This window comes from Colletes latitarsis, unplaced genomic scaffold (genome assembly GCF_051014445.1).
Source record: "Colletes latitarsis isolate SP2378_abdomen unplaced genomic scaffold, iyColLati1 scaffold0145, whole genome shotgun sequence".
In the NCBI taxonomy this organism is placed as follows: Eukaryota; Metazoa; Arthropoda; class Insecta; order Hymenoptera; family Colletidae; genus Colletes; species Colletes latitarsis.
Genome location: NW_027488495.1, coordinates 2,759 through 17,234, shown reverse-complemented (window position 1 = coordinate 17,234; position 14,476 = coordinate 2,759). Strand labels below are relative to the sequence as shown.

The 14,476-nt window shown below is 38.1% G+C and overlaps 2 protein-coding genes across 2 annotated transcripts; one reads left to right on the top strand and one right to left on the bottom strand.

Moving 5' to 3' along the window:
* Positions 1-1,473: 1,473 nt before the first annotated feature.
* Positions 1,474-2,971, bottom strand: LOC143351374 (uncharacterized). Its single transcript, XM_076782843.1, has 4 exons — positions 2,454-2,971; positions 2,298-2,379; positions 2,055-2,226; positions 1,474-1,971 (listed from the first exon to the last, which is right to left on the bottom strand). The coding sequence occupies exons 1-4, from the start codon at positions 2,475-2,477 to the stop codon at positions 1,731-1,733; spliced, it is 519 nt and encodes a 172-aa protein (XP_076638958.1). The 5' UTR covers positions 2,478-2,971; the 3' UTR covers positions 1,474-1,730.
* Positions 2,972-4,453: 1,482 nt separating this feature from the next.
* Positions 4,454-14,205, top strand: LOC143351375 (protein Star-like). Its single transcript, XM_076782844.1, has 6 exons — positions 4,454-5,392; positions 9,573-9,602; positions 11,845-12,035; positions 12,692-12,886; positions 13,005-13,244; positions 13,353-14,205. Exons 1-6 carry the CDS (start codon positions 5,209-5,211, stop codon positions 13,506-13,508), a joined length of 996 nt encoding a protein of 331 aa, XP_076638959.1. The 5' UTR covers positions 4,454-5,208; the 3' UTR covers positions 13,509-14,205.
* The last annotated feature ends 271 nt before the right edge of the window (positions 14,206-14,476 follow it).

Here is a 14,476-nt window from a genome sequence, read left to right as displayed (position 1 = left end):
GGGTCAATTACAATCATTTTTAGTCATTAGACATACCCCCGAAATCCTATCCATTTTTGAGAAAAAAATTCGATTAGGTGAACAGATTTTTCGACAAAATTAAAAAGTTTCAAATCGATCTGGAAAAATTATTTTCAGTTGCGGGGGCCAATTACAATCATTTTTAGTCATTAGGCATACCCTCGAAATTCTACCCATTTTCGAGAAAAAAATTCGAGAAGGTGTGAAATTTTTCGATAAAATTTAAAAATTTCGAATCGATCTGGAAAAATTATTTTCGTTTGCGGAGGTCAATTGCAATCATTTTTGGTGAATAGACATACCCCCGAAATCCTGCGCATTATCGAGAAAAAAATTCGAGAAGATGTGAAATTTTTCGACAAAATTCAAAAATTTCGAATCGTTTTGGAAAAATTATTTTCGGTTGCAGGGGTCAATTACAATCATTTTTGTTCAATAAACATACCCTCGAAATCCTAACCATTTTCGAGAAAAAAATTCGAGAAGGTGTGAAATTTTTCGACAAAATTTAAAAATTTCGAATCGATCTGGAAAAATTATTTTCGTTTGCAGGGGTCAATTGCAATCATTTTTGGTGAATAGACATAGCCTCGAAATCCTGCGCATTTTCGAGAAAAAAATTCGAGAAGATGTGAAATTTTTCGACAAAATTCAAAAATTTCGAATCGATCTGGAAAAATTATTTTCGGTTTCGGGGGTCAATTACAATCATTTTTAGTCATTAGACATACCCTCGAAATCCTACCCATTTTCGAGAAAAAAATTCGAGAAGGTGTGAAATTTTTCGACAAAATTAAAAAATTTCGAATCGATCTGGAAAAATTATTTTCGTTTGCGGGGGTCAATTGCAATCATTTTTGGTGAATAGACATACCCCCGAAATCCTGCGCATTTTCGAGAAAAAAATTCAGTACTGGTGAAACTTTAAATGTTAATAACATTTTAACGAAGCCTCAATCGTCAAATTGATATTCTTGGTTTTCGTGTTATTTTAACCTCCTAGAATCTCCCATTAAAATTTTTCCCACGGTTGACCGAACACCCTGTATATATTTATATATAATATGGATATGAAGAAAGAAAACATTGTATTAACATCACGTACATGAGTGGCTTTTAACGGCGTGAAATTTTGTATGTGTACTGCAACTTTAAAAATGAAGTGTCGTTCGAAAACCGATGATCGAAAACTGTATATACAAGTGTCGGCAATTTTTTTGTAGATAGATCTATTTTTAACACTCGTAGTAGAAACCTTGTTAGAATATACTTTCGTTACTTATTTTTATATATATACGAAATAACGTAGGATTAATAAGTTTTAACCCTAGGTAAAATGTTCACTATATTTATCTTTATCCGATAGTAATGAAAACAGCATGTGCCTCGTAGCGTTTACTAAATCACGTACACACATAGGTTAGTAACCCTACATAAAGGATGCCTACAGAATGTCCTTAAGGAGTAATTTATTTAACGTATACATTTGCAGTGGCAGCTTAATACATATCACTCCGAATAGTTAAGTAACTTTTAGCGGTAATTCTTGAATATACAATATTTCAATGATACAAGTAATACTTTGAATAATAAATATCTGAAAGCAATACATAACGAATTCGTGTTCAATGTCTGTCGCGCCTGTACGGAATTTTTACAATAACGAAACGAATGTTAACTCTCAGATTTTGGTACTGTTTCTATATATTTCAGTCGCGAAATTCCTGGCTTGTACCAGGTTCATTTTGATCGCTGTTCTCCGTGTTCAAAGACTTCGCCAATTCGTACAAGTTGGAAGTATTTTTTCGAATCTCCTTTTCCAATTGTGCTTTCTTTTCTTCCTTTTCCTTCATCAACTTGGTTGCTTCTGGGGCCATAGGTCTCACAAGGCCCTTAGTTGCTTTATAAATGACACTGGTACTGTCTTCTGATTTAAACACGAACGTGACCCTGGTGAAACAAAAACGAATTCATTTATAATAGCGTAAAATACAATGTATATCGTCAGATTCATAAACGATGCTTCCATTTACCTTTCTACATTCAAACCTTGTTGTATGCTTTCAATTTTATCGAGGGATATATTGTACAATGTAGACCAAGGTACGTAAATTTCTATTTCTGAATTCTTTTTCCGTTTAACTTCCAAATAGAGTAAATCCAGACTTTCGTTATATTTGTAATTAACCTCCCAATATCTCCTTGCTAATGGTAGATGATAATTGTCTGGTTAAAGGAACCTCAAAATTCTAGATTTCTAATATCGTTTTAGTTACCTTCGCATAGTTCGATATAAACGTAAAACGTCGTACTTATTTTTATAGGATCGGTGCATCCCAATTTTCCAATGTAATAATACTTGAAATATAAAAACACATAGATATTATCTGTTGCTAGTATTCTTACATTTCAAGCATTTCTGTGTTACTTACGCTAGGATGGCATATATCGTACATTTTTTAATCGAGTGTACAATGCATCAACGAAGGGAACGTCTAATTTTTCATTAAAAATTATTACCATATATTTGATTGTTAGGTTAAGTATATCAAATTCGTTTTTGTTTTAGAAGAAGGTACAGGATAAGAGAAGTCATTACTTTATTTAAACATTCTATACAAGATTGTTATAATTGACATGATTTATAGGTTATAAAATTACAGAAGGTTTTACAAATTGGTCTTAAAGATCCGTTAGATTTATGCGTAATCTAGACACCTCGTTGAAATAAAATGGAATTGGTATATAACACTTATCAAACACGTTCGAAACTTGTGTCGTTAAATAGTTGCCAATTATTTAGAACTAGATGTATTTCTACGCAGTCCAAAGCATACTTTTGTAATAAAGAAAGAATTCACTTCTTTACGAAAGATGACGAACTATTTCTCGACAAACTCGAACGTTCTGCTGTAGATGGCGATGCAGTGTCTTCATAATAAAAATATCTTTTGCAGGTGGTAATCACATTTTTTGGGACTGGACTGGCCGCTGATGAAAGAGCAGAGAAAAGCATGTTAAAAGATTTGGAACACAACACCTGGAAATCACCTCACCGTATTCAAACATATCTGCAACAGCCCAACATTAAGGCGTTCTTTACCATTGACGCGTTTCTACTCCACCATAGACTATCTTTATAATCTAGACATAAGTAGTAAAATAAGTACAAATAACCTAAGACTGACTAGGCTAAGTAGGCTAATACTCAAGCTATGTACATACATTCATAAGTGCAATTATTAAAACAAAAATATTTATAGTCAATGTATCAACCAAAGGGACACATAAGCCTGAGAGAGGCTTAGCTGTCGTTAATAAAAAACAAGAAAAATATCTTTTGCATTATGTTTATTGTATAGTTTAAGAGTTTATTATAAAATAATCTACGGGCTTGGACACGTTCTTCTGATATTAAAGTTTGAATGAATCTTAAAGATTCTGTCGTTTCAATCCTTATACAAACTCCAGAGAATACGATGTTGCAAAAGGATCGACAGGAGGAAGAATTCTACAGATTAAGATTGAGTTTGTTTAATTTTCATTGCCCTGAATGCCAAACGCAGACGAGGTATACGAATAAATTTTAGGCAAGAACGCCAAGTCTCTCGTGGAATAGTTCATTGTCTTCGACGCTAGATGGCGCGCATTTTTTCGATGTCAAACCCTCTGGTGTTAAAACGCCCAAGTTTGTCGTGGAATAGTTCGTTATCTTCGACGCTAGATGGCGTTTATTTACCGACCTCTGGCCCCCTGGTGCTAAAACGTCCAAGTTTGTCGTCGAATAGTTCGTTACCTTCAACGTTAGATGGCGCTTATTTACCGACCTCAAGCCACCCTGGTGCTAAAACGTCCAAGAGGCGCCATCTAGCGTTGAAGGTAACGAACTATTCCTCGACAAACTTGGACGTTTTAGCACCAGGGGGTTTGACATCGAAAAAATGCGCGCCATCTAGCATCGAAGACAGTGAACTATTCCACGACAGGCTTGGGCGTCCTTGCCTTAAATTTATTAAATAAACGTTTATAATCTCAAGTTAATTTATGTTACGCTTAATATAGACAAAGCTTAAGTTTATTTTCTGGCACATATGGTCGTATTTACAAGTTATCGAAGAGTACTGAAAAGTATTCGTCGTAGGTACAACAGTGTTCCTGATATTCAAGGACAATACGAATAAATATTAATCGCAAAAAACTTAAATAATTGCCGACGTTCCGTAGTCGGCTGCGATGTATGCTGTTCGATAGGAACATGGAATATCAGGTTGTTTAATTCTTACATGCACGCTTTTTATATACCATTTACGACACGTGTTTTGAGCATGTGTTTACAAGTGACGCACGAGGTCCACGCACACTTTTACGCTGCTCCACGGAATACTTCCACCTCTTGTGTCGTCACACATTCAATATCAGGGAACGCGAACGCCGCATCGTGTACGCTAGCCAAGAAGGCCAATATGCATTCGCTATCGATACGTCGTCGGATGAATATCACGCGGTCCAGTTTCGGCGATAATCCAGTGCCTTCAGACATCCCGTTAACTTTTTATCTCGATTAAATGTGAGATCGGAACAGATGAGGGTATTCGATGCTTCGTAAGCTTCCGATTGGTCGCGTGTACCGTCCGAACTAAATTTAAACGGGCATTCGTTAAACGTCTCGTTCGCACATGCAGTGTTCTCGACACCGCGCGAGTGCAACGTTACCTCACGCGGTCTACAATTTCTCTTAGTCGGATTTCGTCCGTACTCGATCCTCGTTAGCACGTTAATATTTTTACGATCTACCAGTGCACGTGTGATGCAAGAATGCCGTGTCGTTGAAGCGGTTCGTTATCGTTGCGTGCTATTCGTACTCATAAAGCTTTGTTTACGTCGCTTCTACGAGTGAGTCGATATTCGATCGAAAGAAAAGTAAACTTTTTAGCGATACTGTCGCGTGATTTAAGGTATCGAAGGACAAGATTCGCGAATTCGTACAACAGTGCATTCAACGATTTTCGTTCATCGATCGTGCCATGTGACAAGCTTAGAAATCGATGGACCACGGTGGAATACGTAGGTTCAGTTCTTTTTTTCCCGAGTTCTTCGTCCAAGTTTTATGGGTTAGGACCTTTCACCTGCTCGTCTGCCACCACGTGAAAGTAGCGGCAACCTGTTGCTACCTTTCTACCTTGAAAAATGTGCTCGTGCAGCATCGAGCGCCTGTTCAGGCTGCTTTGGCTATATAAATTGTACGCGCTGGTCGCGCTAATAGTCACAGTGATTATTGTTTTAATAATAATCCAGCCAATACGGTCGCCTGATTCCCCATCGAACCGCGACGTATTCATGGACATCGAAATGGAGAGGACTTACAACTGGGGTACGTGTATTCCTTCACTCACGTGTATCGACTAGAATATTGTCACGAAAACATATTAATCTCGTCCTGCACGGTTCCCTACTAAAGGCGCTGCGATCGATTGTTGTGTTACATATCATTCACGTGTGGGACTGAAACGTTTGGTGGCTTGGGCGTTGGCCCGATCATCTAGCGCACAACCCCTCGAAAGGGTTGACTCATGCCGTGTGTGCACACCCGGTCCAGTTATCATTACCTTATATGGTAATGCCCCGCCACTGTACCGAGTAATTTCCAGTGTATAAGGGCCGCGTTTTCTTACTCGAGGAGCTCAGTTTCCCTAAAACTCTCGAGACGACGTCACTTTGATACTCGAAGCAAGATCGGGCTATAATCCCCCTCGAGCAACATCCTATCTTAGTGGTTTCAACTGTGAGCTTCGATCGTCTAAACCGAGTAGTAGTTCCCGCGAACGCGCCGCGTAAAAGCCAATTTAAAACTCCCGCCGTCGTGGCAATCTAGCGATAGTACTAGTTTTGTTAATACACCATTGTACTTGAGCATCGAATAGAATACATACAAGTAGTTATACCGACTTGCATTATTCAATCAATACAATCCTGAACCATATTAACAGTAAGACGAGGAGTATCTCACGAACCCGGTGCACCTTTACCGCTCGAGGTGTACCATTACGATAGAGCAAGATCCTGAAACTTCCTAAAAACCTACGTGGCTCCCAGGGTATACCCCTGGTTCGTCCACTCCTTTCTAGCAGCTCCCAGGGTATTGAGCCCCTGGTGAAACCATACCATACCATACATTTTCCTTATAAATCTAACCCCGTGGCTCCCAGGGTATAGAGACCCCTGATTCGTCCACGTAACCTACTTCTACGGCCCCCAGGGTATAGAGGCCCTGGTGAAACCATACCATACCATACATTTTCCTTATAAATCTAACCCCGTGGCTCCCAGGGTATAGAGACCCCTGGTTCGTCCACGTAATCTACTCCTACGGCCCCCAGGGTATAGAGGCCCTGGTGAAACCATACCATACCATACATTTTCCTTATAAATCTAACCCCGTGGCTCCCAGGGTATACCCCTGGTTCGTCCACTCCTTTCTAGCAGCTCCCAAGGTATAGAGCCCCTGGTGAAACCATACCATACCATACATTTTCCTTATAAATCTAACCCCGTGGCTCCCAGGGTATAGAGACCCCTGATTCGTCCACGTAATCTACTCCTACGGCCCCCAGGGTATAGAGGCCCTGGTGAAACCATACCATACCATACATTTTCCTTATAAATCTAACCCCGTGGCTCCCAGGGTATACCCCTGGTTCGTCCACTCCTTTCTAGCAGCTCCCAAGGTATAGAGCCCCTGGTGAAACCATACCATACCATACATTTTCCTTATAAATCTAACCCCGTGGCTCCCAGGGTATAGAGACCCCTGATTCGTCCACGTAATCTACTCCTACGGCCCCCAGGGTATAGAGGCCCTGGTGAAACCATACCATACCATACATTTTCCTTATAAATCTAACCCCGTGGCTCCCAGGGTATACCCCTGGTTCGTCCACTCCTTTCTAGCAGCTCCCAAGGTATAGAGCCCCTGGTGAAACCATACCATACCATACATTTTCCTTATAAATCTAACCCCGTGGCTCCCAGGGTATAGAGACCCCTGATTCGTCCACGTAACCTACTTCTAGCAGCTCCCAGGGTATAGAGCCCCTGGTGAAACCATACCATACCATACATTTTCCTTATAAATCTAACCCCGTGGCTCCCAGGGTATACAGACCCCTGATTCGTCCACGTAACCTACTCCTACGGCCCCCAGGGTATAGAGGCCCTGGTGAAACCATACCATACCATACATTTTCCTTATAAATCTAACCCCGTGGCTCCCAGGGTATACAGACCCCTGATTCGTCCACGTAACCTACTCCTACAGCTCCCAGAGCATAGAGCCCCTGGTTCGTCCACTCCTTTCTAGGGGCTCCCAGGGTACACTACATAATAAATAGATGCATAAAAAATATACAGGGTGTACGGCCACCCCTGGGAAAAATTTGAATGGGAGATTCTAGAGGCCAAAATAAGACGAAAATCAAGAATACCAATTTGTCGATGGAGGCTTCGTTAAAAAGTTATTAACAATTAAATTCAAAAATTTCAAATCGTTTTGGAAAAATTATTTTCGGTTGCGGGAGTCAATTGCAATCATTTTCGGTGAATAGACGTACCCTCGAAATCCTACCCAGTTTCGAGAAAAAAATTCGAGAAGGTGCAGAAATTTTTCGGCGAAAAAAAAATTTTTCAAATCGTTTTGGAAAAATTATTTTTGATTGCAGGGACCAATTATAATAATTTTTGGTCAATAGGCATACTCTCGAAATCCTACTCAATTTCGAGAAAAAAATTCCTTACCGAAAATCTAATTTCTGGCCAGAAATGTCTGCCCGAATTTTCATGCGAATCTTTAAAACGTCATAACTTCTGAATGGATTGGATGATTTTAATGTTCAAAAAGCCAAACGCCGCGTATTTTAGTGTAGAATATGTAACAATTATAAAAATATTGGAAAGATTGTTCCTTGGCCACGCAAAGTGAGAAAAACCCCATGAAAATGGTCCAATTTTCAAACAGCCATAACTCCTATAATAGTGAATATATTTCAATGAAATTTTGTTCTGATGCAGAGCCTATAGGCACCTACAAAAAAGTATTAAACAACTTTTCTGTAGGACGTAGGACGTAGGACGATTCGTTTTCAAAAACGAATTTTTAAGGAAAATCGACAGGGGGTAGGTGCCTAAATTTTTCGGCGAAATTGAAAAGTTTCAAATCGTTCTAAAAAAATTATTTTCAGTTACATAGGTTAATTACAATCATTTTTGGTGAATAGACATAACCCCGAAATCCTGCGCATTTTCGAGAAAAAAAATTCAGTACTGGCGGAACTTCAAATGTTAATAACTTTTTAACGAAGCCTCCATTAACAAATTGGTATTCTTGATTTTCGTCTTATTTTGGCCTCTAGAATCTCCCATTAAAATTTTTCCCAGGGTTGGCCGAACACCCTGTATAGTAATATTTAATAATACCTTATGTGAATATAATACCAAATGCGAATTGAAAAAGTGCATATATGCATCGTATAGTGTGTTTCTGGAGTTCCAAAAATGTTTGGGCTCTAGAAGAACGTTGAACGAACAGAGTGCGGTACGCAATGTGTTAATATTCAAATTGAAACGATACAATACAGTCTTTGCTATCTAAGTGTTCGCTAATCTGATACCTTCTGTAATTCCACACTTCCCATCTGGTTTTTTATTTCGCCTTCTCAGCATAAAACAAACTTATCTTCAAGTTTTCCTATAAAATCTATACGTTAACTTTTGCTCATTAAACACGTGAAACGCAAACATGGAAAGTATCGATCGATGTCAGGTTAAGCGATCCTACTTTGGCCCAAATTAGAATACTCGATAATTAACACTAGCTTTACGGACACTCGTTGGCATACTTTCATTATAATTCTCTACGTTGACAGTTGCATTAAAATGCACCTTTTCTTTTAATTAGAGTATACATCCATATCATTACATCAATTCAATTCAACATAAATTGCTAACAAATAATATTTATGAGTACCGTAGACCTCTAGTGTTAACGGGGCTCTCGAAATAACACAAAATCGTTTTAACACAGAACATAATACACATTAACCTTGAAAAATCTTTGAAAAATGTTTCGTATTAAATAAGATAATTGAGCTTGAAATCATTTTGAGGTTACATCAGGATCATTTTATTTGCACCATAACGTGTTGCTTCGAGCCCCCTTCGAATTAGATGATTTATGCATTTCTTAATGCAGTTAAAGATAACGAAGTTATCGGAACTGAGTTATCAGGAAATATTGCATATTATTTCTGTCCATGTTATCTATTTCCATAACTCGAAGTAATAAAACTGAAACTAAACATCGTGTCTTAAGAACCGTGTTACTGATATCTGCATTTTGCTTTTACGTTTATTCTTACGAAATTCCAATAAAGGCAGCGTAGCAACGAGTCACCGGGACATCGTTGGGACGTGACAGTATTTTTATCGATACACAGGTTTCATTGCAACCCCTGCAATTTTATCACGGTTTATCTGTAACGCTATCTTTGTTGTTTCAGCTTTGGACAAGTGGTACAACTTCACCGACGGTGAGTTCGATTTTATTTTATATCCAATGTGGGACAGTGGTTCTTAATCTGGGGGCCCACGGACCCCAGTCACGTTATTCTCGTAACAACGACTGAGAGTGGCTATCGTGACCTAAAACTCCTGTAATCTCTGATTTTATAGTTCCTTTCCATGCTTTATAGGCGATTACGCGATATAATGGCTGATAACATCAATCATTTGTAGTAATGCACGCTGCCAGATTAATTTCTTGGCTTCACGATGGAAATTGCCGGTGTAAAATTAACTTGCTTGCTGTTGTTACGCGATTTTACCATTTTTCTGCACTAATACGGCCTGTGAGCCTGATTGACGTTCAAATAATTTGCAATGTTTAGCCACGTGCTGTGCGTTAAATTCCTATGCATTTTCTAAATATTATAATAGTTACATTATACAGCGTGTTCAGGCAACCGTAGGAAAAATTTTAATGGAGGATTCGAGAGGCCAAAATAAGACGAAAACCAAGAATACCATTTTGTTGATGGAGGCTTCGTTAAAAAGTTATTAACGTTTAAAGTCCTGCCCGTAGTGAATTTTTTTCTCGAAAGTGGGTAGGATTTTGGAGGTATGTGTAATGACCAAAAATGATTGTAATTGACCCCCGCAACCGAAAATAATTTTTTTAGATCGATTTGAAATTTTTAAATTTTGTCGAAAAATTTCACACCTTCTCGAATTTTTTTCTCGAAAATGGGTAAGAATTCGAGGGTATGTCTAATGACCAAAAATGTTTGCAATTGACCCCTGCAACTGAAAATAATTTTTCCAGAACGATTTGAAATTTTTGAATTTAATTGTTAATAACTTTTTAACGAAGCCTCCGTCAACAAATTAGTATTCTTGATTTTCGTCTTATTTTGACCTCTAGAATCTCCCATTAAAATTTTTCCCAGGGGTGGCCGAACACCCTGTATAACAGTAAACTAATAGTTCGATGAAGAATCACTGGTTCAAAGTCAGTCAACATTTTTGCAAATTAAGTAGCCTATACTATCCGTCGAGACGCAAGGAGCAACCAAACAAAATTTCATCCGTATCGAATACAAACAGGACGAGTTGTGAGGAAATCACAAACACACAGATTTCGAATTTTATATTAATAATTGCTCGCAAGATGAATACTCTTGTGATTATCGTCGTCTTGCCTCACAACAGAAATTGTTCGTCCATAAAGTGTTCGGTAGTCGTTAGATAAAAGCGTTAGTCATTAACTTGGAACGTGTCGTGTCTTGTGACGACAATAGAAAATATGTTTTCGTTAAGCGTTCTTATCCGGTATTGTGACCAACCTGTTCATTTGTGGCCATGACCGATGTATGCCATGTAATTATGCACGTGTAATATCGTACCTGTTGAACATTGGTACGAAAGTGAATACAAACGGATGTCACGCGATGAACGATAATAGGAGATCGTGCACATTATTTGCGACGAATAGCCGTACACGACTTTAATAAAACACGAAAAATAGTCTCGTTGATACGGTTTTTAAATTCTTTTCGCGGAAACTGCATTACTGGCACTATATGTTGACTTTGTCAATAGAAATGGCAAGAATTTGCTTCTCTACTAATTCGGATAATCGACGTTCTATTACACTTATAATCAAATTTCCATTTTAAATCGTGCTTTGAGTTACTTCGGTCCCTATTCAAAATGGACGTCGCTTACGGAGCTATTTAAGACTCACCGATGACCTGTAACGTCTAATTTAATTATGCCACGTTACGGTCTACATTTATCTAACACCGTTTAATTTCTAAGCACGCGTTACTAATATTGTTACTTTAATCTTAGAAAGACTGAGGGCTACTCAAGCTCTACTTAAATTATAATAGCAAATTATTAGAATTTTCTAATTGGTGTACTGAATCAGTGCTAACATAGATAAAGTTAGCAAACGTAGGAAAGTCTTCTTTAACATGATGTACAGGGTTACTTAGTATCATTTATTAGTGGAAGTCCTTGCCTCAGGTACTCTCTTATGTCAGGCAGCCTAAGTCGGGTCCTTAGAAAACTCAGACCAGTTTCAGGGAAGAGACTTCTCTACGTTTACTAAACTCTACCGATTTCGACAGTTCGTTCGATCAATTTTTTTTTACAAGGTCATACGTAAGCGGAAGGGTAGTTTCTCAGCTTTTGCTAGAGTCAAGGACACTAATCAAGCAGCGACTAATAGAAGTCGACGTAGACTTAAACTTTTTTCCGATACTTTCGTAGGCGTTAGATGGTACAATAATAAAATACTATCTCCGTCGGACCCGGAGTGGGAGCGTTACATGGCAGACCTACGACGGAATTGGATAGTTTGGATGTACAATCCAAATCAGTCGTACAATCTTAAAAATCCTGAAATCGAGGATCATTCGATGGGTCAAGCCAATGTCATTCGTAAAATTCTCAATGACAAGGTAGGAACATTAGATCGTGTCAAATTTGTACAAAATAGATGCAAGATACATGCAGATTATTGACGATAAAACTACTATATCTATAACTATAATTATAAATATACAGAGTGTTAGACTAACACTGGAAAAAATTTTAATGGGGGATTTTAGAGGCCAAAATAAAAATTTCAAATCGTTTTGGAAAAATTATTTTCTGTTGCGGGGGTCAATTACTATCATTTGTGATTATTACACATACCTCCGAAATCCTATCCATTTTCGAGAAAAAAATTCGAGAAGGCGTGAAATTTTTCGGCGAAAAAAAAATTTTTCAAATCATTCTAAAAAAATTATCTTCGGTTGCGGGGGTCAATTACAATGATTTTTGGTAAATATACATACCCTCGAAATCCTGCGCATTTTCGAGAAAAAAATTCATAACGGGCGGAACTTTAAACGTTAATAACTTTTTAACAAAGCCTCCATCGAGAAATTGGTATTCTTGATTTTCGTCTTATTCTGGCCTCTAGAATCCCCCATTAAAATTTTTCCCAGGATTGGCCGAACATCCTGTATGATAGCTTTAATTCCAATATGAACGTTTAAATTGTCCATTGTTCTCTTCCTCGTTTGAAAGAGCGATGAACAAGGTATCGACGATTAATTTGTGCGTGCAGAAAAATGGTTTCTTCGTGGAGTGTGGCGCCTACGATGGCGAGACCCGCAGCAATACGTTGGTCCTGGAACGACAGCTCGGTTGGACTGGTCTTCTGGTAGAAGCGGATCCCATAAGTTTTAGCAAAATGTTGCAGAAGAACAGGAAGGCTTATTTGACGCCCACGTGTCTTGGGATTCAACCATATCCCACCGTGGTACGAAATTTTCTCACCTAACCCTGAAAAATCTGTTCAAAATTCATAAACGTTTAACGCTGCATTTGACGTGTAAAAATGACTCGTTTTGTTACCTTGCTCTGTCTTGCACCACCAGAGTTCCTTCCTGATGGCCAGAAACGTGGGTCGTCTTCACGAGCCGAACGCGACTGACAGCCATTTGCCAAATTCTCCGGACGTGGCCCACAGCGGCACCCACATTTACGTCCAATGTTTTCCATTTATCCATTACATGGCTGCGCTGAACGTCACCACTGTTCATTACTTCAGTCTCGACATAGAAGGCTACGAGTTAGAAGTATTAAAAACGATTCCATTCGACACGATAAATATAGAGGTAAGTGTAGCCAGCAAACTCTAGAAAATAATTTAATTTGAATGTTTTTGTTAAAGAGAAACATCACTACGTAGATAATTAATGATGGAAAATTTAATTATATTTCAGACGCTTTCGGTGGAATTCTCCCACGTAGAAGATGGTAAAAAGGAACTGATCAGCTTCATGGAATCTAAGGGCTACTATGTTTATTCGTTCGTCGTGAGAGCGGACAAATTGGCTCACGACATAATATTCGCGAAACAAGCGAACGAAGGAGTCTAGTTCGATAGAATAATCTCATATTAGTCGAATATGTGTTTATTATCTTGTTCCTTGACCTAAAATACGCCAGTCGCGTTGCAACGTTACTGTTGGGACATGTTCCTAGTATTGTCCTCGCGTTAAGTATTCAGATAAATCGTTCAGTTGGTATTACGGGTTTTATAAGCCATTCCTATAGCTACTAGTCAAATATTACGTTGTTTTATGTAATTTAGATTGCCATGTCATCCATATTTGGCTCTGGACAGAACTTAATTTTAAGTTATCTAATTTATGATTGGCGAAAAATAAAACCTTTTTTTACGCCAAACAAGTGCGTTGAATGTCCGTGAAAACTATTCTTACACGCGTGTACCATAGAGCTAGAAAAAGTCTGGCATCGTTAATATTATTTTCATTTTATTTTACAAATATTTACAGGAACATACATTTCGCATAATAAAATAAAGTGTCTCTTTATAAGTAGTACACGCAAATTCCCGTCGATATTAATTTAAAAACGACAGAAAATAAATGTTCTGCAAACAATTAGGAACGCACGGAATTCGGCACTGTACGAGAAAATTTGCACAACAAACCGTAAACGCGATTTTCTGCGATTCGTTACAATTCTCTTAAAGCTCGTTTCATCGAATTCGTTTTATGTGTCATTTTTATTTATATTGCGATCTCTCTATGGGGAAAATAATTTATTAACCCGTTCTGTCCGGAATTTATTATTGTAATAAAATATTAGTGCAGTAGGATCGAACAAATTTATGGGAAAAAATTCTATTTAAACGTAATTAAAGAGCACAAATATTATTTGATATCGTATGGCATCGTTGGATATATTTTATGAAAAACGTGAAAAATTCAGAATTTTTTAAATGTACATACCGTCTCCATTTCTCGTTTGCTGAAATAAAATATTATGTTTTTCAAAAGAAGTGTGAAACCTAATCGTGTCTTGTCAATGTAACAGCCTT

Bases quoted from the DNA above. Each gene is read 5' to 3' on its own strand.
- LOC143351375 (XM_076782844.1), top strand. From the start codon at position 5,209: ATGTGCTCGTGCAGCATCGAGCGCCTGTTCAGGCTGCTTTGGCTATAT. The intron at 12,036-12,691 runs GTAGGAACATTA...TTGTGCGTGCAG, and splicing joins GTAAAATTCTCAATGACAAG to AAAAATGGTTTCTTCGTGGA. The intron at 13,245-13,352 runs GTAAGTGTAGCC...ATTATATTTCAG, and splicing joins TCGACACGATAAATATAGAG to ACGCTTTCGGTGGAATTCTC.
- LOC143351374 (XM_076782843.1), bottom strand. From the start codon at position 2,477: ATGTACGATATATGCCATCCTAGC. The intron at 2,380-2,453 runs GTAAGTAACACA...TTATATTTCAAG, and splicing joins ACGATATATGCCATCCTAGC to TATTATTACATTGGAAAATT. The intron at 2,227-2,297 runs GTAACTAAAACG...ATCTACCATTAG, and splicing joins TTATATCGAACTATGCGAAG to CAAGGAGATATTGGGAGGTT.